The sequence below is a fragment of the Conger conger genome, chromosome 4 (genome assembly GCF_963514075.1).
Source record: "Conger conger chromosome 4, fConCon1.1, whole genome shotgun sequence".
Taxonomy (NCBI): Eukaryota; Metazoa; Chordata; class Actinopteri; order Anguilliformes; family Congridae; genus Conger; species Conger conger.
Genome location: NC_083763.1, coordinates 37599407 through 37624997, shown reverse-complemented (window position 1 = coordinate 37624997; position 25591 = coordinate 37599407). Strand labels below are relative to the sequence as shown.

General features: G+C 40.9%; 1 protein-coding gene across 7 annotated transcripts in view; it reads right to left on the bottom strand.

The window, feature by feature from the left end:
- Positions 1 to 25591, bottom strand: part of spice1 (spindle and centriole associated protein 1) — a 39774-nt gene extending 14183 nt beyond the window's left edge. For 3 of the 7 annotated variants that reach the window (XM_061240755.1, XM_061240749.1, XM_061240751.1), the window contains exons 1-11: positions 25526 to 25591; positions 20808 to 20901; positions 20524 to 20616; positions 18414 to 18461; positions 18074 to 18214; positions 11372 to 11474; positions 8055 to 8173; positions 7814 to 7914; positions 7611 to 7708; positions 3592 to 3702; positions 3232 to 3485 (exon numbers count right to left, since the gene is read on the bottom strand). In XM_061240755.1, coding sequence (XP_061096739.1) covers positions 3232 to 3485; positions 3592 to 3702; positions 7611 to 7708; positions 7814 to 7914; positions 8055 to 8173; positions 11372 to 11474; positions 18074 to 18214; positions 18414 to 18461; positions 20524 to 20616; positions 20808 to 20810 — 1071 coding nt within the window. In that variant the 5' untranslated portion in view covers positions 20811 to 20901; positions 25526 to 25591. Of the gene's footprint in view, positions 1 to 3231; positions 3486 to 3591; positions 3703 to 7610; positions 7709 to 7813; positions 7915 to 8054; positions 8174 to 11371; positions 11475 to 18073; positions 18215 to 18413; positions 18462 to 20523; positions 20617 to 20807; positions 20902 to 25459 lie in introns of all 7 variants that reach the window. The other 4 variants (XM_061240750.1, XM_061240756.1, XM_061240754.1 and 1 more) reach the window with 4 other exon arrangements.

Genomic DNA, 25591 nt, shown 5'->3' with positions numbered 1-25591 from the left:
GTCAGGTGTGATAGTTTGGAGAAAAGAAGAGGGGATAGGGTCAAGGGCACAGGTTGTAGGGCGGTGGCAGAGCAGGAGTTGAGAAACATCAGAGTCTGTAAGGGGGGAGAAAGTGGAAAAGGAAGGGATGGGCCTAGAGGGGGGGAAGGGCACAGTGAGGGGGGCGGCGGTTGTAAAGGATCTGCGGATGACTGCGACCTTCTCATCGAAGAAATCAGCAAAGTCATCAGCAGCGAAGGAGGACTGAGGAGGAGGAGGCGGAGCGTTGAGGAGAGAGGAGAAAATGGAGAAAAGTTTCCGGGGGTTAGAAGCAGAGTTCTGAATTTGCGTTTGATAGTATTTTGCTTTGGCGGCAGTGACATCGGAAGAGAATGCCGCCAGGAGAGACTGGTAAGTCATGAGGTCGGAAGCGTCTCTGGATTTCCCCCACTTCCTCTCCGCTGCGCGGAGGCTGGCCCTGGAGGTACGGAGGGTGTCAGATATCCAAGGACTGGGAGGGGATGTGCGAGGTGGCTTTGAGACAGGGGGACAGAGAGAGTCAAAGGCGGAGGAGAGAGATGAAAGGAGGGTGGCAGATGCAGAGTCAGCGGGGAGTTTGGAGAAGGATTCGAGAGGGGGGAGTGAGGCGGTGACGGTGCTGGCAAAGGAAGAGGGTGAGAGGGAGCGGAGGTTACGGCGGGCTGAGGAAGTGTGGGAGGGAGGAGGGGGAGGAGGATGGGGAGGAAGAGGGAGGGAGAATGAGATGAAGTGGTGATCAGATGTATGCAGAGGGGTAACCGTGAAATCGGAGCATGAGCAGTTCCTTACAAAGACAAGGTCTAGGACATTGCCCGCCTTGTGGGTTGGAGGAGAGTGTTGCAGGGAGAGGCCGAAGGAGTGGATTAGCGGTAGGAAGGCAGCAGACTGGGAGGCTTCTAGGTGGATGTTGAAGTCTCCAAGGAGAATCAGTGGGGTGCCATCCTCAGGGAAGGAGCTGAGAAGGGTGTCTAGCTCATCAAGAAAGTTTCCCAGGGGCCCTGGAGGACGGTAGATAACTGCAATGAAAAGGTTAGTAGGGTAGGATACTGCAACAGAATGGAATTCAAAAGTGGATATGGACAGGTCAGAGAGGGGGAGAACAGAGAATTTCCACGAGGGGGAAATTAAAAGACCAGTACCACCGCCACGGCCGGAAGGCCGGGGAGTGTGCGAGAAGGAGAAGGAGGATGAGAGGGCAGCGGGAGTGGCGGTGTTGTCAGGTGTGATCCAGGTCTCAGTTAGGGCAAGGAATTGTAGGGACTGGAGGGAGGCATACGCAGGGATGAAGTCAGCCTTCCGAGTGGCAGACTGGCAGTTCCATAGTCCCCCTGTGACAGCAAAGTCCTCACAGGGGGTCAGCGGGGGATAGCTGAGGTTTGAGGGGTTCCGACGCCGTGGAGGCCCACGTCGCGGGGGGGGTCTTCGAGGGAGAGAGCAGACTGGGATGGGGTGAAACATAACATCACAAACGGGGACGGAGCGACGCTAGCGTTGCTCTGACACGCCTATTTAAATGGCCTACAATTGCTCACAAGCAATACCAAATCAAAGCTAATCTACTGATAAATTCCACAGCTATTTAAGTTACCTAAGACAAATGTTCAATCACTCTACAGGTATGCAACCAGTAGAAGTGATTAACAGGTAATAGACAAACAACCTGGCTCAAGCCCTAACCCTTGCTGTTCAAATGAGCAATTTAAAAAAAAATCTACGTTACCGTGTCAAGAGGAAAACCCGCAGCGATACTAAACACCTGGTCAGAATGATGCACTTACTGACTAAGGACAACTTTCGCCAGTCTAATATACGCTAGCGTCGCTCTGACACGCCTATTTAAATGGCCTACAATTGCTCACAAGCAATACCAAATCAAAGCTAATCTACTGATAAATTCCACAGCTATTTAAGTTACCTAAGACAAATGTTCAATCACTCTACAGGTATGCAACCAGTAGAAGTGATTAACAGGTAATAGACAAACAACCTGGCTCAAGCCCTAACCCTTGCTGTTCAAATGAGCAATTTAAAAAAAATCTACGTTACCGTGTCAAGAGGAAAACCCGCAGCGATACTAAACACCTGGTCAGAATGATGCACTTACTGACTAAGGACAACTTTCGCCAGTCTAATATACGCTAGCGTCGCTCTGACACGCCTATTTAAATGGCCTACAATTGCTCACAAGCAATACCAAATCAAAGCTAATCTACTGATAAATTCCACAGCTATTTAAGTTACCTAAGACAAATGTTCAATCACTCTACAGGTATGCAACCAGTAGAAGTGATTAACAGGTAATAGACAAACAACCTGGCTCAAGCCCTAACCCTTGCTGTTCAAATGAGCAATTTAAAAAAAAATCTACGTTACCGTGTCAAGAGGAAAACCCGCAGCGATACTAAACACCTGGTCAGAATGATGCACTTACTGACTAAGGACAACTTTCGCCAGTCTAATATACGCTAGCGTCGCTCTGACACGCCTATTTAAATGGCCTACAATTGCTCACAAGCAATACCAAATCAAAGCTAATCTACTGATAAATTCCACAGCTATTTAAGTTACCTAAGACAAATGTTCAATCACTCTACAGGTATGCAACCAGTAGAAGTGATTAACAGGTAATAGACAAACAACCTGGCTCAAGCCCTAACCCTTGCTGTTCAAATGAGCAATTTAAAAAAAATCTACGTTACCGTGTCAAGAGGAAAACCCGCAGCGATACTAAACACCTGGTCAGAATGATGCACTTACTGACTAAGGACAACTTTCGCCAGTCTAATATACGCTAGCGTCGCTCTGACACGCCTATTTAAATGGCCTACAATTGCTCACAAGCAATACCAAATCAAAGCTAATCTACTGATAAATTCCACAGCTATTTAAGTTACCTAAGACAAATGTTCAATCACTCTACAGGTATGCAACCAGTAGAAGTGATTAACAGGTAATAGACAAACAACCTGGCTCAAGCCCTAACCCTTGCTGTTCAAATGAGCAATTTAAAAAAAAATCTACGTTACCGTGTCAAGAGGAAAACCCGCAGCGATACTAAACACCTGGTCAGAATGATGCACTTACTCATTTGACATTTAAGTGATATTGCACAGGGGTGTACTCATTTCTGTTGTATATCATTTACAAACAACCACAATGAGTGTGTGTATGTCTGTACGAATGCTTGTGTGATTGCCCGGGTGTTTACTGTACCTGGCGGAGGCAGCGTGCTAGGCGGGTCACAGTACGCAAAAATGACACAGAGAAGCTGGTGAGATTTAGAGGACTGTGCTTTGTAGTAACAGAGCCAAAGGGCTCCTGCAACTCCAGAGAGTCCAGTTCTGCCTCCACCTCTCCCAGCATACACTGGAGCAGATTCAAGCTGGATCGGTTCTCAGTCAGGCTGTCATGTCCCAGAGGTTCCCCACAGCTCTGCTTGCTGTTGTTCGATGACCCACTCTTCCTAGCTACAAATATGCAGAGGAGAAAATGGGACAGGCACAGAATATTACATGTAACAGAACAGTGTGAACCGACATCATGTACCCAGGAGGCTTGGCTGGGTAAACCCACCAGAACCTGATGTAGCCGGGGCAGCCTGGTCAACTTGAGTGGATAGTGGCTGTCCTCCACTCTGAGACTGCCTGGACCACACACACCTCACGGCCCCTGTGGCATTCAGTGCTAGGGAGACAGAGATGGAAAGGGAAGAGCGAGGGTATCATATTAATGACCACATTTTCCACCTTCCTTTAATGACAAGAAAGCATTTGCTTCAATTTGGCAGGTGGGACTCCAAATACAATATTCTGCAAAGTAGTGTGGGGAGTAAAGTGTATAATTAAATCAATATATGAAAAATAAGTACACAATAAAAATTGGCATAATAGAACAGAATATAGTACACTCAAGAAAGTAGGAAGAGGCAGAACTACAGTCCAACCTTGTTCAATATTAATATAAACACGTTGGCGGTGTTACTGGACCAGTTGGCAGTTCTTGGCCGCACTCGGTTTTAATTTCTGGTACAGCTGTCGCCCACAGCACCGTTTTTATTTGCTGGAGAAATACTATCAATACTGGGACTTGACAGCAATGCTTCTCATTCACCCATTCATACACACTCATACACCAACGGCGATTGGCTGCCATGCAAGGCACCGACCAGCTCGTCAGGAGCATTTAGGGGTTAGGCGTCTTGCTCAGGGACACTTCGACACAGCCCGGGCGGGGGATCGAACCGGCAACCCTCCAACTGCCAGACGCCTGAGCCATGTCGCCCTGCGATGGACTGGCGACCTGTCCAGGGTGTAATTCCTGCCTTTCGCCCAATGTATGCTGGGATAGGCTCCAGTCCCCCTGTGACCCTGTTCAGGATAAGCGGGTTAAGATAATGGATGGATGGATGGATGGATGCTGCTGCCATTTTGTTGACATAGAAATAACTGTCTATAACTGGTATGCTTGATAAAAATCAGCTGATGGTAGTGTTCAGGGAGGCATTTCACAATGATTACGGAGTTAGCAGGATAACTAAATAAAACCCAGAACCCTGAAGTAAAAAGAGCTGTGCCAGGTTTCTCAGCAGTCATACAGCAAACTCTTTAATCCTGTATTGGAAAAAATAATGTCCAAGTTCACAAAATCTGCACAGTGACTGCATCCTCCATCCTAAGTCAGACAAACTATGCATTTTCTTAAAATCCTGGATGTCAACAAATTAAGTATTGATGTCTTACATTGTCTGATGCCTGTACCATAGCTTGAAGTGTATGGCTGTGTGTTTACAACATAAACTAACGGGAATAAAAAGGTGGAGATTGGGAGATTTAGACATTTTTATACAGTCTGGATTACACACACACACGAAGATCAAATGAGTTGCTGAAACATTCCAGATCTTGCACTGTTTAACGCTAGTTATGACTAGGAATTACACACTGATATTCCTTGTTCCCTTTCCCTTTTCCCCTTTTGCCTCAGAAGAACAGAAATGCAAACTGAGATTGTGTTTGGTGAAGACAATCAGATATGGTTTATTCTTACTGCATGTTGTAGCCATTTACCATTAAATACGATTTAGAGGGAAGGTTACTGCATGTTGTATTAACACTGTCATAATCATGTACCAAATTCGGGGAGAAGAATTATTTTAAATAATCACTTTTCAGGTATATGCTACATTCTTCCGCGTGCTGTCCGGTGTGCCACAGAATTTGTTTTGCTTGGCTTTCTTTTGTTTCTTTTGTAACCCAAAATAAATTAAACTACCTGTGAAAGCACCAAGAGAGCACACCACCACCGAAAGCACAACGATTGGGCTGGCCCTGGCGAGAATATGGTGCTCATCTTCCAATAGAGACGAGTCACCTGGGGAAATGGAGGATGTTGTCCCGTGCCATTTTGTTTTCCTTTCCTTTTATTTTGACAACTTTCGGGTTTTGCAAATATCATCTATTGTCTGGTGAGCCAGTTTTTTTTTTTTTAGTCGATTTAGTTTTTTAATTTTTTGAAAAACACAATTATTTTGAGCCCATATATTTAGACAAAAGGGAGGAAGGAGGAGGGCACTGTGTTTAGTGGAGTAATTTCCCCGGCCCTAACCTTCCTTGTGTTAAGGTGAGCTCGGATTCACAACGGCCAAGTAACTTGGATCCTGTGCCTCTCCACTCTTCCTCCAGACTCAAATTTACTTTGGACCACTGAGCAACGGTCCAGTTATTTTTCTCCTTAGCCCAGGTAAGACGCTTCTGCAGTTGTCTCTGGTTCAGGAGTGGCTTGACACTAGGAATGCAACACTTGTAGCCCATTTCCTGGACAAGTCTGTGTGTGATGGCTGCACTGACTCCAGGCTCAGTCCACTCCTTGTGAAGCTCCACCAAGTAATCATAATCATCAAGATTAAAACAAAAAAAGGCTTGAAATATTTCATTTTATGTGTAATGAATATATGAAAGTTTTACTTTAATTATGGAAAAACTTTTCCACGATATTCAATTTTTTTGGAGATGCACCTATGTATGTATGTATGTATGTATGTATGTATGTATGTATGTATGTATGTATGTATATATATATATATATATATATATATATATATATATATATATATATATATATATATATATATGTAGGGACTACAACTTCCACATTCCCATAGGAAAATTCTGCGACGTCCACCACGAATGACGTCTAACTTGGTTCAGCCAATCCCGTAATGGCGGGAGCAATAAACGGTCCCGTATAAGAGCAAGACACGTTCTTGGGATCTCTCTTCTGCTTTTTCTGCCTCTTCTGCTTCTTCTCTTCGACGCACCCTTTTTGGCCATTCGCTTCAGCTCATCTGCTCCGAGACTCGGACAGAGGCTGAATGCTGCACAGCGCACTACCAGGCCTACGGACACACCCAGTTACCTCGCGGTAACTTTGTGGCCTATAGCGAGTAGAAACTGGTGTACGCGGAACGCTACATCAGTTTACTCCTGCAAAGCTCACCATCGAACAACAGCAACGAACTTTTCCACCCAGAAAAAGGACAAGCGAACATCCTTCCAGCAACCGAGTGGACCAGACGACAGCGCGCGGCTAAGACCTGCGCATCTCTCCAGGACACGCATTCACAGCACCATCGCGGCTCCTATAAGGACAGCACGTCTTTTGGATCCAATGCGTATGGACTCAGTAAGAGAACAAACATTCAGGCATAGCCAGTGTTTAGTTTAGTCTTAACGGTTTTTGTGAATCTGTGTTTCAATATTGACCATCCTACTATTGTAATGTGTTTGGTTAGCTACATATATATGTACGTGAATTGATTCGCTGTCTTTTGCGCATATATAGAGTAAAACTACTCAAGTAGTCCCTTCTCACAGCTAACTCTAACTCATTACCACACCCAGAACTCTAGCTTACTCAAGCTAGCTACTCCCACCCTTTTCTTTGTTCAAGCGACACGCGCGCTCGCGCGCGCCACACACACGCACACACACACCCAACTAAATTTCCTTACTAACTTCCCGTTAGTTTATCTGTTCTGTGTTTTACGTTTGTTTAATAAATATATTTTATTAAACCCCGGTGTCCGTTTTGGAATCACATAGACATGAGAGCCGAGTTAAAGCAGTCTTTCGAAAAACTTCCAACCTTCAGGTTATCGGTATGTTTAATCATTAATATTGGTTATTTTAATTATTAATTAAAATACTACATTTGTGGTTAGATATTTCTGATAATAGTAATTTTATGAGACCGATTACTTTTTGCAGTTATACTGCTACACAACGTTTAACTGGCTCCCCGGTTTCGTAGAGAGTAACATCCCTGCGTTATTTGGCAGCCCGTGCGAGGACCCTACATAATTTGGAGTCCGGTGCGAGGACCCACACACACACACACACACACACACATTTCTTTTTTTATTCAAATTAGAAAAAAGATTTTGGTTGATACCATGGAATCTTTTATAAAGTACCCATAAATAACTAAAAAATAACTAAAAATAACTAAAAATAAAAATCTACCTCAGTCATTAATTTTCTTTTCTGCTTTACCAATAATACTGAACTTGACCTCATTTAGGGCAGGGGACATACCCGCTTGTTCCTCCGGAGCACAGGGGGGCTGGGGGCTGGTAGGTCGGGATGGTTCCCTTTTTGCACCTGGACCCTCCTTCTGCAGCAACTGCCTGCACCTGCAATCATGCAAATCTGTGAATTATTGAAATATTGGCAGGTGTTAAGAAAAAGGCAGGTGCAGATACAGATTGGTAGATGTTGCGATGAGTACGTGTTTGTACCTGCTCATGTCCACGCTGCGGCTGTGAGTGATGGAGGATGGAGGATCAGGTTCTTCTTCACTGTATTCTCTTGCACCAACATCTTGAAATTCATTCAGAGCCTGGAACATACCGTATATTGCAGTTTTACATGTACATAAAATATAAGGAAGTATTTATGCTTATTTTCCCCTCACTTTAATAATGGTAAACCATAATTTTCTCTTCACAAGATATGCTTATTGCATCTTTTTTTTTTTACCTGTGAATCCATTACAGACTGGCTCAGAAGAGAGAGTGGGGTTGTAAGGTCAGGTCTCAACAGCACTGGGAGGTGTGGGTCAGGTCCAGAACCAGGTGCCACAGTCAAATTGGGGAACCCTTGGACACCAGAGACAAAACACTGAGAATACTATCCACGTGCACTATATTGTGTCAATGCCTTAAGAATAGTTTATTTTACAGGTGCATCTCAAAAAAATAGAATATTGTGGAAAAGTTCATTTTTTCCCCCTAATTCAATTCAAAAAGTGAAACTTTCATATATTCTACATTCATTACACAAAGTTAAATATTTCAAGCCGTTTATTGTTTTAATCTTGATGATTACAGTTTACAGCTTATGAAAATCAAAAATCCAGTACCTCAAATTATTAGAATATTATATAAGACAATCAGAAAAAGGATTTAGAATACAGAAAAGTCGACCTTCTGGAAAGTATGTTCATTTATGCACTCAATACTTGATCGGGCAATCATGGGGAAGACTGCTGACTTGACAGTTGTCCAGAAGACACTCATTGGCTGGCTGTTTGTAGAGTGATGTATCAAAGCATATTCATGGAAAGTTGACTGGAAGGGAAAAGTGTGGTAGGAAAAGGTGCACAAGCAACAGGGATGGCCGCAGCCTTGAGAGGATTGTCAAGCAAAGCAGATTCAAGAACTTGGGGGAACTTCACAAGGAGTGGACTGAGGCTGGAGTCAGTGTATCAATGCCACCAGGCACAGACGTGTCCAGGAAATGGGCTACAAGTGTTGTATTTCTAGTGTCAAGCCACTCCTGAACCAGAGACAACTTCAGAAGCGTCTTACCTGGAAAAGGAAAAGAATAACGATCGTTGATCAGTGGTCCAAAGGCCTCTTTTCAGATTAAAGTACATTTTGCATTTCATTTGGAAATCAAGGTCCCAAAGTCTGGAGGAAGAGTGGAGAGGCACAGAATTCAAGTTGCTTGAAGTCCAGTGTGAAATTTCCAGTCAGTGATGATTTGGGGTGCCATGTCATCTGCTGGTGTTGTTGGTCCACTGTGTTTTATTAAGTTCAGAGAAAACGCAGCAGTCTACCAGGAGATTTTAGAGCACTTCATGCTTCCATCTGCTGACAAGCTTGATGGAGATGCTGATTTCCTTTTCCAGCAGGACATGGCACTGGCCCACAGTGCCAAAACTACTAGTAACTGGTCTGCTTACCATGGTATTACTGTGCTTGATTGGCCAGCCAACTCGCCTGACCTGAACCCCGTAGAGAATCTATGGGGTGTCGTCAAGAGGAAGATGAGACACCAGACCCAACAATACAGATGAGCTGAAGGCCGCTATCAAAGCAACCTGGGCTTCCATAACAGTGCCAGAGGCTGATTGCCTCCATGCCACGCTGCATTGATGCAGTAATTCATGCAAAAGGAGCCCCGACCAAATATTGAGTGCATAAATGAACATACTTACATACTCAGAAGGTCGACATTTCTGAATTATGAATCCTTTTTTTGATTGGTCTCATGTATTATTGTAATATTTTGAGATAATGGATTTTTATATAATATATAAGCTGTAATCATCAAAATTAAAACAAAAAAGAGATGCACCTGTATATGCAAGTGGAAACACATAAAACCTGAAAATACAAATCAGGCATAGGGAGCAAAATCCTTTCGGAATTACGAATACGGAGTGGTGAATAAGAAACTAATTTAAGCCTTGTGTAACTCTCCTATTATGTTTGGGATCAATTTCCCTACCCTTTTTTACATTGATACTGTATGGTGGGATTAAATAGTAAAAATGCAACAAACATAATGCCATGTCCTGTGCCAACTTAGCATACAAATGTGTTATAAAATCTGAACATAATTGGAGGGTTAAAACCCTGAATTTAACCAAGATACACAATAGTCAAAACCGGACTTAGCCATCCACCTAGCTTCTTTATTTTGGGTTGCCACACGTTCTTGTTTTCCCGGGATTGTTTTCTTTTTTGAGCGACTGCCCCGGAAAATTACTATCTTTTCCCGGGACACAAAATTCTTCTACTGCCATTCTGTTTTTTCCTCTTTACGTTTAGACATCTAATCCCGTGTCTGTAAACAGGTAAAAATGAGTAAAACGCATAGGCTATATGCCTGTACTTCTTTTTAATTGGAAAGTTTACCTTATCACCTAGCAACTGTTGTACGGGCTGTCAGTCTGGTGAGTGCATTCACTTCAACGACCCCACCATGGGAAAGTTCAGCTAGCTACTAGCCTAGAGGTAATCACCTAATACTTATTTATTTTGTCGGTTTTATAAAATGGGGGGGGGAGCCGGACGAGGACGCGATAACAAAATCAGACAAGCAACGAGCTGCAAAAAAAGCGATATACAACATAGAACTCAGACTGGGCAAAAAGAAAGCACTTTTCTGAATGGATAAGGCCCCCTTTTTGTGAATAAACGCATCCTTGAGTACTTAAAACTGCAACGGTCTTGTGTCTCACTCTAAATTATATGCACATCTCCCTGATTCCCCCTCTGGTTGCCACAGAGTGCATCTATGTCAGGACAAATAGAGGTAAGAGGCAGTAGGGAGTCCTACAATGGTTAACATAGTATATTTGCAAATATTGTTTAACGCCCCGTGTCACATGTCCCAGTTTTTCACAAGTCAAATGTGGCAACCCTAGGCGCAACGGCTGCTAGACCGGGATTTGAGCCACCGACCTTACGGCTCCCAGTCACGTACCTTAACCACTGCGCCACAGGCCGCCCCCGCAAATTATTGGAATATTGCTTCATTGAGCTGTATACATGAGCAGCATTTTAATGTTGTCATGGTCAAGCTATTTTCAACACATGATACTGTTGAACAGTCTCATCGACATATAACAATGTATATATATATATATATATATATATATATATATATACATTGTTATAACAAACAGATCATATATTTTATGTACAAAATATTGATCTGAAAAGTAAATGGTAACTATAACTGAAATAAAGGCAGTGGAGTAAAAAGTAGAAATTCCTTCTGAAATGTAGCCTTTATTGCACAAAACAAAACACACACGAGGAAGTGCTTAAAAGTATCCTTTACATTTCAAGACTAACAAAATAGCATACCTGAAGAAATATATATAAAAAATCAAATCTCTTTCCATTTCATACAATATACAAATGACATGTTTGGACTACAAGACAGCCTCTGCAAATGATTGCTTGCACAGTTCAAAACTGATTCAATGGATCTACTGCCCTCTACTACATTGTAAACCAAAGTCCATACTAAACACAAAGTGGAGTGTGAGAGCGCAGTACCTGTTTGTCTGCGTGGAGCATCACCAAACAGGTCCTTCACCACCGCTAAGCTGCGATCAGATCGGGAGAGAACATCCTGCAACTGGAACTGATCTGAGAGCACCTGCAGCAGAACATGCAGGGATACAAATTTTATTTTAGATGAATACAGCACCTTAACTGCTGCTGCAGTATAGTACCAAATACTAAAAAGTAGCCTACAGCAGGCTAAAGTGCCATTATACCAGGACTACGCTATATAACAATAATCTATTTTGCACGATTTTTGGTGATAACTATACAGTGGCTTCATAAGTATTCAGACCCCTTCACTTCTTGCGCACTTTGTGTTGTACATTTCATTTTAAATGGATACAGTTATATAATGAAATTTTGCCCATTGCCAATCTAATAATAATAATATATAATTATTATTATATTATATAATATTATATTAAAAATATTGCCACTATATTTGCCCCTAGCATGCATCGGCAATGCCTCACGTATGCTCCGCTTCTGGTATAATTCCAGAAGGCTAGTAACATATTGCTTCCATCCTCATGTCTGTCAACTAGATACTGTCCATCAACTATGTGCTGCATGGTTAGTTATGCAGTCAATTGGTCGGGTCTTAAAGAAACTAATAGGGCCGCATAAAGACGAGCAGTATAGCAGAAGGTGAAATTCTCTATGTACCTTAATTCTTTATCCCAACAAAATTATATATCAAATATATGCAGACCTTTTCTGGGGTTTCTGCACCGTTTCAGGAGGAAAATCTGCATTGTGAACTCAATCACTACATTAATCAATGTGTTTTGAGCAAATTTGGCCACGCAAAATGTGTTAATTCAAGCGGAGAGGACCACAGTGTTACAGGAGGTTGAAGAAAAAAAACCCAAAAAATAAATAAATCAATATAGTCAGAATTAAATGAATGAAAATGCTTTTTTGCATTTAGTTACCAAGAATTAAAAACTTCCAAAGTGTGAACATTTTAAATATTGGGACTTATACATAAAACTATAATTGAACTTGAAAACTGACACATAAGATCAGCAAAGAATATATTAAGAATAAATGCGCACATTGTTCAATAGATGAATACAAAGGACTGTATGTGGCAGTTTAACACTAGAAAGGCTTTCCTTTCTTTTTGCTATACACTGAAGACAATTGAATTGAGTCAGGTCAAACAATGTACAGATCTGAATTTCAGCTTTTATTTCCTGGTATTTTTAACTAGATTTTTGAAACAACTTAGAACATCACCTTTTGTATCAGACCACCCAATTGTTAGGTGAGTAAAAGTATTGGAACAGGTGTTTCTTGTTGCCCAGATGTGTCCTGTTAGATTGATTGGTTAAACAATAAATAGCTGAATGTCTACTTTTGGTTTTTGCCCGTGAAGACTGCATTTATGTTAGAAAAGATAAACCAACATGAAGACCAGAGAGCTGTCTTTGGGAGATAATTTTGAAGCTTAGAAAAGAGGGGAAATCGATCAGAGCCATTGCACAAACATGCACTGAAAAAGAAAGAAACGGCTGACGTACTGAGCAACAGACAAGATTAACTTCTAGAAATAAGGGCTCTGCTCATGATCCAAAACATGCAAGCTCATCGGTGAAGCATGGTGGAGTGAAAAAGCGGAAGGTTTTAGCCTGGCCAAGTCATCACCAGACCTGAACCCAGTTGAGCATGCATTTTACCACCTGAAGGGGAGATTGAAGGGAAAAAAACCCTGAAACTGAAAGAGGCTGCATTAAAAGTCTGGAAAAACATCACAAAAGAAGAATGCAACAGTTTGGAGATGCCATAGAGTTGCAGGCTTGATGCAGTTATTGCATTTACTTAAATACTCTCTGTTCCAATACCTTTGCTCACCTAAAGGAAATAAAAGCTGAAATTATTTTTATCTCAAGCCTAAATGTATTCAGTGTATTGCAAAAACAAAGAAATTGGCCAATACTTTTTGAAGGGACTATGCTCCAAAAATATCATATTTTAATACTTGTGTATTTTCACACCGACATTGTTTTCCCCCACCAGCTTCCTGGAAAACTATATTTTACAAGATTTGATATTATGCTGTACCAGCGGGCATGTACTTAGACTAAATCAATGTACATTTTCCATTCCGCTCCAATCAATATCCTTTCACAGAGCCGTGTTTATTCTTCCCCGCCAGAGCCATAGGCTATGGCTCCGCTTCCTCCTCCTCATTTAACTTCAGTCAAATCAATGCCCCGCTCCTGCCCTCCAAAAGTGCTGCTCTAACTTCCGTTCAGTGTCTTTAATATTAAAATGATATGCTAAAAAATATGCTCCTCTTTCCATGAGTTTTCCTAATATCTGTATGTAATTGGGCTACTGTGGGTGCAGAAAGCAATGCTATAATGCTGGATAAGAGCTAGGTAGTAAAAAGGCGCCTGCCTGCCTTGTTTCATGTTTGTGTTTCTGTTTGGAAGAAACAACTTACTTCATGATTTAGCCCAGAAGATAAAATTAACAAAATAAGCACAATTAGTCAGTCAGTCCATGGACTCAAAATTCCCATTAGAATTTGGTGGAAAATTTTTGGCAGAATGATCTTGCCTATAACACTCTATGCTTAATTCTGTAGAAACAGCTTATATTGAGAATCCAAAGGAAAACCCCCAACAGATTCAAGCAGGGCAGAATTGGGCTGATTCCAGTAATTGCAACAGTCTCTGTCAGCTGGTCCTGAAATTACCCAACCTTCAGGTTGAGACAGAGATGCACTTTTTCCTTCAATATGAAAAATTCTGAACAACCAGAATTTTCTTCATTTTTCTTTCTTTTCAGAATATTTTTCTTAATTTGATGCTTATTTAACCTCTTAAACCACATCACGTAAAACATATTTAAGCACGCCATGAAGGATAACAGTTTGATGTCCATGTCATGCTCATTCTGCTATTTTGCAAAAAGATACTTGTAGGTAACAACATTATTTAATTGATCAAATTCAAGACTCGGGTCTAGCAATAGGCTCCTAACTGCATGGGCACATGGCTACTAAAACAAATAATTTGGTTGAGCCAAATCTGTATTGTTTTAATAGGTTTAAGGAAAAATAATTAACCAAAATAGGAACATGAATTCTTATAAAGCCAAAACACAGCAAAAGCTTTTCAGCTCCACTGAACTTTTCCAGCCAGGTTGCTTTACTTTGAGCTTCAGTGTCAGACTCGCTCGCTCTCTATGTGCTCTGGCCTCAGCCTCGCTGTTAAGCACCAGGCTGATTTGTCAGCACAACCCAGGTACGTGTCGAGTAGATTTGGCTGAAACTGCTCATGGCTACCTCTGCTGGATCGAGCACCATAAGGCACAACTGGTAGATTTGGAAATGTTAAACTGTTTTGCGCACTTTCTTGTGGAGCACCGATAAATAGCTTGCAACTCACATAGCCTAAGTGGCAGAAATAGTGATCAGAGATAATCGTTGTACGGGCAAATCTGTCTAATGTTAACTTCAGCCAACTTTGTTCATTCAACATGTTAGCAAGCTTGTAGTAACGTGGTCTAAACCAACCATTCGCCTTCCTGCATTCATGTGGAAGTGACAACATTGAGATGGCGTCAGCCACTTGAGGTAGTCTGCGTAGTGCTGACAAACTACAAAACAATGTACACTCCCCCATTCTAGTAAAAGTCATTGTGGGGCTACTGATCACCCAGCCAAAAATTCTTCTACGAAACATGATTGCATACATTTGCACAAGTACCTGTACCCAACCCCCCCCCCCCCCCGTACACACATGCAATCATGCATGCATTCAGGAAGGCACATGCATACTGTAGGAGACAGAATGATTGGTACCCTTAATAAAAATTGAGAAAAAAGGCTGCAAATAAACACAGATAATTATCTATATTTTATGTTCAAACATAGAGAACTGTATACTTTTATTTCAATACGTACACTCTCGTTTCAGTGTTTTTTATTTAGTAGTATATTATTTATTTTTAAACCGCAGGTGGCACACCTAACAATTATCGTAAATGAAATCAATCTCAGTCTAAAGGAACTACTCTTTATTGGGAAAGCACTTTCATGGGAAATGTTTTACTTTATTACACCTACGTATTCAAGCAATTATCTAATTAGCCAATTGTGTGGCAGCAGTGCAATGCATAGTCATGTAGATACGGGTCAGGAGCTTCCGTTAATGTTCACATCAACCATAAAAATGGCCCCATACACAACTAGTCTCTAGAGTTTGCAAAGAAGCGTTCAAAAAAACTAAACAAAATCCAGTGAGCAGCAGTTCTGTAGACAGAAACACCTTGTTAATGAGAGATGTCAGAGGAGAATGGCCAGACTGGTCAAAGCTGACAGGAAGGTGACAGTAACGCATATACAACCACACATTACAACAGTGGTATGCAGAAGAGCATCTCTGAACACACAACACATCATAACTCTATGTGGATAGGCTACAGCAGTAGAAGTCGAAAAATATGTCTAATAAATACCTCAAAGTGCTTGGTGAGTGTACAGTGGTGTGAAAAAGTGTTTGCCCCCTTCCTGATTTCTTATTTTTGTTTTTTGCATGTTTGTCACACTTAAAAGTTTCAGATCAAACAAATTTAAATATTAGTCAAAGACAAAATGCAGTTTTTAAATGAAGGTTTTTATCATTAAGGGAGAAAAAAAATCCAAACCTACATGGCCCCGTGTGAAAAAGTGATTGCCCCCCTGTTAAAACATAACTTAACTGTGGTTTATCAAACCTGAGTTCAATTTCTCTACGCACACCCAGGCCTGATTACTGCCACACCTGTTCTCAATCAAGAAATCACTTAAATAGGACCTGCCTGACAAAGTGAAGTAGACCAAATTATCCTCAAAAGCTAGACATCATGCCAAGAAATTCAGGAACAAATGACAAAGAAAGTAATTGAGATCTATCAGTCTGGAAAAGGTTATAAAAAGGTTCTAAAGCTTTGGGACTCCAGCGAACCACAGTGAGAGCCATTATCCACAAATGGCGAAAAACATGGAACAGTGGTGAACCTTCCCAGGAGTGGCCGGCCGACCAAAATTACCCCAAGAGCGCAGCGACGACTCATCCAAGAGGTCACAAAAGACCCCACAACAACATCCAAAGAACTGCAGGCCTCACTTGCCTCATTTAAGGTCAGTGTTCATGACTCCACCATAAGAAAGAGACTGGGCAAAAATGGCCTGCATGGCAGAGTTCCAAGACGAAAACCACTGCTGAGCAAAAATAACATTAAGGCTCGTCTCAATTTTGCCAGAAAACATCTTAATGCTCCCCAAGACTTTTGGGAAAATACTCTGTGGTCTGACGAGACAAAAGTTGAACTTTTTGGAAGGTGTGTGTCCCATTACATCTGGCGTAAAAGTAACACCGCATTTCAGAAAAAGAACATCATACCAACAGTAAAAAATGGTGGTGGTAGTGTGATGGTCTGGGGCTGTTTTGCTGCTTCAGGACCTGGAAGACTTGCTGTGATGAATGGAACCATGAATTCTGCTGTCTACCAAAAAATCCTGAAGGAGAATGTCCGGCCATCTGTTCGTGACCTCAAGCTGAAACGAACTTGGGTTCTGCAGCAGGACAATGATCCAAAACACACCAGCAAGTCCACCTCTGAATGGCTGAAGAAAAACAAAATGAAGACTTTGCAGTGGCCTAGTCAAAGTCCTGACCTGAATCCTATTGAGATGCTGTGGGATGACCTTGAAAATGCTCGAAAACCCTCCAATGTGGCTGAATTACAACAATTCTGCAAAGATGAGTGGGCCAAAATTCCTCCACAGCGCTGTAAGAGACTCATTGCAAGTTATCGCAAACGCTTGATTGCAGTTGTTGCTAAGGGTGGCCCAACCAGTTATTAGGTTTAGGGGGCAATCACTTTTTCACACAGGGCCATGTAGGTTTGGATTTCTTTTCTCCCTTAATAATAAAAAACTTCATTTAAAAACTGCATTTTGTGTTTACTTGTGTTGTCTTTGACTAATATTTAAATTTGTTTGATGACCTGAAACATTTAAGTGTGACAAACATGCAAACAATAACAAATCAGGAAGGGGGCACACACTTTTTCACACCACTGCATATTGTGTCATTCCATCACTTTCTTTTTCACTATAAGTATAATAGAGTATACAAATTTAGATAAGCATGCAAAAGCCCTTTTGTGAAGATGGTGAGGGAGGCCATAAGTAACCCAAGGATTGTAGTTTAAGAATAGCTTGTGTCTTAGGGGCACCAACTCTTTAAAGAATTTTTTTTTAAACAAACATAAAATGGCACCTACATACCAGAAAATTATTAGGAAAGGTGGCACAAAGACAGCCCTTACGGACCACAATAAACAAAATCGAGCAGCTTGAGTTTGCCAAACCACATTGGAAATATGACTGGAAGAGAGTGCTATGGTAAAATTGAACATTTTGGCAATACACCCCATCAACATGTATGAGGACAAAATGGAATGTATTCAAGGAGAAACACCCCATACCTACCGTCAAATATGGCAGTGGGTCATTGATGTTTTGCTGCCTGTGGTTGATTCGACTGAATCATTAATAAAGCTCACTACTTTATGCATGTTGGAAAATAAAGCTGAGGTCAATAACTTTTTTTTTTTGTGTACACTTTCTGCTTATTTATCAAGGGTGCCAATAATTCTGGAGCCTACTGTATGTGCACACACACACACCTCTCTGATGATGTTGAGGTGGGCAGGGTCCAACTGGGCAGGGCTGATGGACTTCCTTAATTTCTGCCTTAGGATGCGCTCCTTCATCTCCTGCTGAGCTGCTACTCTGTTCTGAGATTTATGCAGGTCATGCCGCCGTTTCTGAGACATTGAGAAGAAGTGTTTCTTGTACAGGGAAACACAACAGTAGGCTACACACCAGCACACATGCAATCCAAAAACTTTTGTTTTGAACTTGAGGAGCACACAGTGACAGTGTGCAAGGGTGGAATCCTATGATATAAGAGGGAGGGGGCATATCCTGTTTAAATGTAAAAAAACATTACATTACATTACTCACCAGTTCCTCTGGTGTGGCCTTGTGCACATTCAGGTCATGGACGGTGCTCTGATTAAAAGTGGGAGGGGAGGAATGAGAAAACAGTTATCCATGTTGAAACCGTGGAGAATATCGCATGATGTTATATAACCAGCCAACAATTTGTGGGGCCGATACTGATCGCCGATTCTTTTCCACAGGATCGGCGGATAGTCATAATTATTTTTTTATATTTACACTTTGTTACTAACTGTACCTGCTGTCTTTTCTTAGAATGGTCTTACCCATATGATTACACTGTTTGCACACAGTTGATTAAGGTTAAGGTTGCCCATTATTAAACATTATTTTCATACATTCTCTATATGAGAATATTTCTCATGCCTACATGAGGTGCGACAAACCTTAAAATATCTGACCCTCAGTGCCAATCCAATTCATGTTACAAATATGAAAATGAATGCCTGACCCAGTCCTACATAAACTTGAACTTCGCTTTGGCTACTGTTCACTAAGCATAGAGGGCAAATTCATCTTTATGAGTATGGGAATATGAGCATCTCTGCATTCTTTGCATTCTCTGCATTTATTTTCTCATCAATAATATATGTACAGTTTCTCTCAAACTTTCTTCGTCTGTCTGTGGGTCTGAACCTGCTTTTGTGGCCGGGACACCGGAAAGCAATGTGCGTGCATGGGTTTTACAATCGTACTTTCAATGAGAAAATAAAACAATAGCCTGACATTATATTGTGGATAAGATAACTTTATGGGCATAATAATGGTGTTTTGTGTTTGTTTTGTTTATTACAATGAAGCAAATTATATTTTGTTTCTTCCTTGAAATGATTGATGCGTACCACTAACGGATGCATATTAAAACTCGTGGCCACGCATTAATTTAATTAACAGCATGTCAGCAGAGGAATAGACTACAGGCTATTCCTTAGCCTATTATTATTATTATCTTCCCAGAATGCGGAGCGATTCTTTAGTAACGTCCAAATGTGCTAAATTGGATGTTAATAATTATTATATCTTATAATGTGTGCTGTTGTTGTTAAAGATTCACGATCTTAATTAAGATGTTTACACGTGTTTCACATTGCTGCCATGGAGAGAGTGTTCACCTTGTTTTGTAACCAACACCTTGTTATGTAGCCTACCATTCAGAGCAATGTAAACTGACACTTGACATTCATTCATAAGCTAATAGGCTATGCAATGGCACCAGTTATTGTCTTTCAATCTTTTGCATATAAATGCTTGTGTTAGCGACAACTGCTTTGTGGAAGCAATTAGGCTTTTTTTTTTGTGTGGAGCCATTCACTCTTCATATTCAGAAATATGATTGTGTTCCAAGTGATTAAACAAATTGGTGATGTTACCTTTGTTCAGTGAAATAGTTTTTCAGCAGTTTAGATTTGGCTTCTTTCTGTTCACCAAAACCTAAATGCATCCAAACAACGGACACGGCATTCTTTTACGGTATAAGCTGCTCGGGTTTATTTATTGGCTCGGTTTGCTCGCTTAAGTTGCGGGGCAGGGCGGAGTAACGTGACAAAATGTAGTATTTTTCAAGGGGACAGTTCATGAAAGCACGCATTGGGGAAAGCATTAACCAAATTAACCGACATGAGCAAGATTAAGTCAGTGGGAGGTTCTAAATGTCGGTTTTCGGTTAATTGCCCAGCCCTAGCTAGGACATAATCCAACATGCAGAAACATATGTATATATTAGTACTGTGCAAAAGCCTTAGGCAGCCTAGATTTTCTAAGAATTTGGTCTGGGATCTTAGCAGGCATCCACTTTAGTGTGTCAGTAGAGAAGAGCAAATTATTTATTTCAAAGCATTAATATTCCAAAAAAAGAATCTGTGTTACTGAGAAATGTTTGTATTTAATTAAATAAAGTAAAGTTACATATTAAGCAATCAAGCACTTTTCTGATAGAAAAAAAAAAACTTGATTGCGGCTGGGATTACTTGGAGAGCTAAAAACGAAAAGAAAGTGAGACAGCCAAAGTCGCATAAGAACTTATGCGACTCATAAAAATCTAGTAAACTGTATTGACATTATGTGTAAAAAAAAAAACACGAGTGGTATTCCACTCACACAGAGAATTACCTACCACCCAATCCTGCTTTGGTGCATTCACCTTCCTGGACTGGGTAGGCCGCCTTCCTGAACTGCGGCTGAAGCGATTAACCTTTGCAAACGACATCTGATCATACAGAGAATTACAGTCAGCAGACCATCACATAACGAAGCACCATGGAGAGTAGACACAATAAAAATGATCTAATGTGTAGGATGTTACCTGAACATATGAGAAATTCATACTGGTAGTCTACTGATTGCGACACAAATGACCAACAGCATTTCCTTTATTTCATGATATTGCAAGCAAATTACCATATGGCTGCACTTCGCTATATCAGTGATTCCCCAAGTTGTAAAGTAGTCGGCCACAGCTCAGAAGTAGCCAGCTTGGAGAGGGGGGTGGGCTCTGTACGAAAATTACATTGAGAGTTATAACAGCTGCTGATGTAGCCTTTTTTGTCTTACAAAACGCTATATCGCTGATGACATTAATAGAATCGTGGTCAAAGTTCTGCGGTTACACAGTAGCCTAATATTGCTACCCGTATGCATAACGTCAAGTGTCTGGAGGCATCAGATCACGGCAGTGGAAATAGGGCTTTGCCACGTTAGTGTAACTGTGGCGTTATAACAATTCCAACAGTCTAATTCCAACAATTATCATGGCTGTATTTATATTAATACGATTTATAGATTTCAGACGTGTGGGTTTTTGGTTAATTTCATGTCTGAGCATAGCAATGTTGACAACGTTACAGAGCTACATATACATAACATTAGCAAGCTTAGATAACCTAGCATCACAGCTCCTGGATCCTTTCTTTTAAAGTGTTCGTGCATTGCCGTCGTACTACTGTGATCTGCCGTTTCGTCTTTGCACAATGTGAAAAGTACCATATTATTGGGTTTTTGCTTAAAGAATTCTCACACTTCGTAATGCTCCAGTTTCTTGTATGAACTCTCTCCCGCACTCTCAGCTGGGTTTGCCGCCGCCATGTTCAAAATACGACGCTTCGGTTATGAATATCCGAATCGACGAAATGACATGGTCGACGTCATCGACTAATCGTTGCAGCCCTAATATCAATAACCTACCACACCAGACCTGAGGTTTTGTTAAGCCTTCCTCCAGCCATCTTGAGAAAGGCTTTGCCAAAAAGTTGGCTCAGGCGTGGTAGTTCATTGATATACAGTTGTGTTCAAAATAATAGCAGTCCAACATGACTTACCAGATCAATCACTGTTTTTGGTAGAAAATATATTACTACATGGCAAATAATTTACCAGTAGGTGTAGTAGAGTCATAGAAAACCAACAGACCCAACATTCATGATACACATGCTCCTGAGTCTGTGCAATTGAATAATTAATTGAAAGAGGCGTGTTCAAAATAATAGCAGTGTGGAGTTCAATTAGTGAGGTTATTCATTCTGTGAAAAAACAGGTGTGAATCAGGTGGCCCTTATTTAAGGATGAAGCCAGCACATATTTGCATGCATTTCTCTCTGAAAACCTGAGAAAAATGGGTCGTTCCAGACATTGTTCAAAAGAACAGCGTACTTTGATTAAAACGTTGATTGGAGAGGGAAAAACATATAAAGAAGTGCAGAAAATAATAGGCTGCTCGGCTAAAATGATCTCCAATGCTTTAAAATGGAAAGCAAAACCAGAGAGACGTGGAAGAAAACGAAAGACTACCATTCGAATGGATCGAAGAATAGCCAGAATGGCAAAGACTCAGCCAATGATCAGCTCCAGGGTGATCAAAGACAGTCTGAAGTTACCGGTGAGTACTGTGACAATTAGAAGACGCCTGTGTGAAGCTAATCTATCGGCAAGAAGCCCCCGCAAAGTCCCACTGTTAAAAAAAAAAAAAAAGACACGTGCTGAAGAGGATACAATTTGCCAAAGAACACATCAACTGGCCTAAAGAGAAATGGAGAAACATTTTGTTGGCTGATGAAAGTAAGATTGTTCTTTTTGGGTCCAAGGGACGCAGTCAGTTTGTCAGACGACCACCAAACACTGAATTCAAGCCACAGTACACTCTGAAGACAGTGAAGCATGGTGGTGCGAGCATCATGATATGGGGATGTTTCTCTTACTATGGTGTCGGGCCTATTTATCTCATACAAGGGATCATGGATCAGTTTGCCTATATCAAAATACTTGAAGAGGTCATGTTGCCTTATGCCGAAGAGGAAATGCCCTTGAAATGGGTGTTTCAACAAGACAACCCCAAACACACCAGTAAGCGAGCAGCATCTTGGTTCCAGACCAACAAAATTAAAGTTATGGAGTGGCCAGCCCAATCCCCGGACCTTAATCCGATTGAAAACTTGTGGGGTGACATCAAAAATGCTGTTTCTGAGGCAAAACCAAGAAATGCAGAGGAATTGTGGAATGTTGTCAAATCATCCTGGGCTGAAATACCTGTTCATAGGTGCCAGAAGTTGGTCGATTCCATGCAACACAGATGTGAAGCAATTCTCAGAAACCGTGGTTATACAACTAAATATTAGTTTAGTGATTCACAGGAATGCTCAGTCCTGAAGATTTTTCAGTTTATACAGTAAATATTTGAGTTTGTAAAGAAATGCAGACACTGCTATTTTTTTGAACAGCCCAATATTCATTTTTCTTCATTTTCTGTAAAGTAATTAAAAATTTTACACATTTTTCTTCATGTTTTGATTTAGGATATAATGTGCAGTGTTCCCAATGCATCGAAATAAAAACTATAAGGATTTTGAGCTTTACTCACGTTTTTAAACACACTGCTATTATGTTGAACACAACTGTATGAATATATAAATGAAATGACGATATTTTAGTGTGCCCCTGATACTGCTTCTTCGGTTGTCACACACTTGACATGCAAAATATGTCTTCTACACTTCTGGTTTCTGTATCTTCAATTAGGCTAGGGATCGCGACAGATTTCTATAGCCATACTGTTGTTTAGGCTGCACCATTCTGGAGACTTGACTTGGACTCTAGCTCAGAGACTTGAGACTTGACTTGGACTTGCATTTGATGACTTGTGAACATCAGACTCGATTACAGAAACAAAATACAAAAAAGACGCAGAAAAGTTTGCTGCCAGCTAGCTAACTGTAGCATACTCGCGATCACATTCATGATTCAGCTGTAATACATGAACGCTACCTATGGAGAAGCATTTGCTAAACACCACAGAAATAAGCTACACATACACTCAGCAGGTTTAATCACACTTACTAACGGTAAAATAAATTCTGCACACAGGAACAACTTCTGGTAACACCATGGCATTTTGAACTCGGCAACCAAGTAGAGGTTTCACTTATGTCTATGATTTCAGTAGTGATCGAGCCAACTAGCTACGATGTCAAGCGGATGACATTACTTGTCAGGAGGGAAGATGTGGTCACGATTTCGTGGACATGGACACAATTTTAGCTAGAGGTAAGGTAGTACATTTGCGAACGTTAGTTGAAGTTGTTTGCGGTGAAGTTTCTTGTGATGGATTTTCCAGATTGCTGTAATGTTAATGTAATGTAACATCGCATTAGTAGTAGTATAATAAAAAGGGGCCAGTTTAGCACCAAGTTGAATGTTGAAGTTATTTTTCTTTGTTATAATGCAATATTATTTTATATTCCATGAGTGGTCCTTTTGAATGTGTCAATCAATGCACTGTCTTTTGTGCAATTTATTATTAAATATAAAACTCTCAATGCACATTACAGTCCAATACCTTAGTATCTTTCTGTTTTTCAATGCATTTGTTTTAATTCGCCAGGTCTATTCAGCTAAATAAACAACAAAGCAAGCAATTGACTGTAAATAAAATATAATCTTTTTATTTTCTAAAGGCAGTAGGTGAGTCTTGGGGGATTTAAAAAGGTTGAGAACCAGTTGATATATAGAACATACATTTGGGATGCCACTTCAAAATGCAGCGCCACTACATTTTGTGATTGAGCCACCAGTTGAAAGTGATTATCGAACCCTATCCATTACATTCTATTATTTTTTTAGGAATAATCAGCTTCACAGTCAATGACTAAAATGGGCATTTAAAAGCCAGTTTTTCCAAATAATTCTTCCAGGGGCAGAATGCCCCCGGGCCCTCCTAGAATGGTGGTGTCCCTTAGTTTGTTGGCAGCCCTACTATTAGTAGCAGAGCTCTAGCCAAGTTCTGCAAACCTACCGCTGGAAATGATGGTTCCTTGACTTGAAAACTAACGTTAACTTGCATGATCATGTATTTTATTGCTGAGAAAAGCGAAGCAAATTTGTCCAGAATGTTCTGCCAGTGTGACCGTACCTGTGATGAACTCATTGCTGACTTGGAACCAGCACATTTGCGTTTCCTTGACGACCAACGTTAGTTTATTGTCATTAGCCATCCGGCATTTTTCTTATGGTGTTGTGGGCATTTACTCCACCTTGCAACCATACCGTCATGCCACAGACCAGCGTAACCAGATACTTTGAGCTAGCTAGCTAGCTAGCTAATCAAAGTATCTCCGGCGTTAAAACTCAGCAGAAGTCCAGAAAAGCTACTGTTAGCTACTGCAAGACGGAACTGGAAGGCTGTACGCTAGTTGCCAAGAAAAGCTGGAGCTACGTTAGCTTCCCTTTAATAGCAAATAATACAGCTCATGGTGTGTGCATGTTTGTGCTAACAAATAATGCAACAGGGTTTTAAAGTTAGCTAGCTAACATAGTTCACGTTAAAGCGAAATTGCCGGTCTGCAGACTACTATGTTGATAACACACAAGTTAGCCTATGTCTATCGACGGCAAACTAGCTAACGAACTTAGTGTTAAACCAGCGTTATCTGCTGGCTGCCCAACATAGCTGATTTAGCTAACGTACTTTTAACATAAACGTCAGTTGTCATTCCCTAACGTCACATTTATTTCACAAAACGAATTGCTACGTAACGTGATATTAGCTATCAGTGTTTACTTACCGAGTAAATTAGTGGGTTTACCGTCTGAGCTAACAAAGCATATAACCACAGATTAACATTACCTACCTAGCAAAGAGACTGGCTTCTCAATATGAAAACGGCGCTTTTTCTACGGCCCGTGCTTTTTCTCTC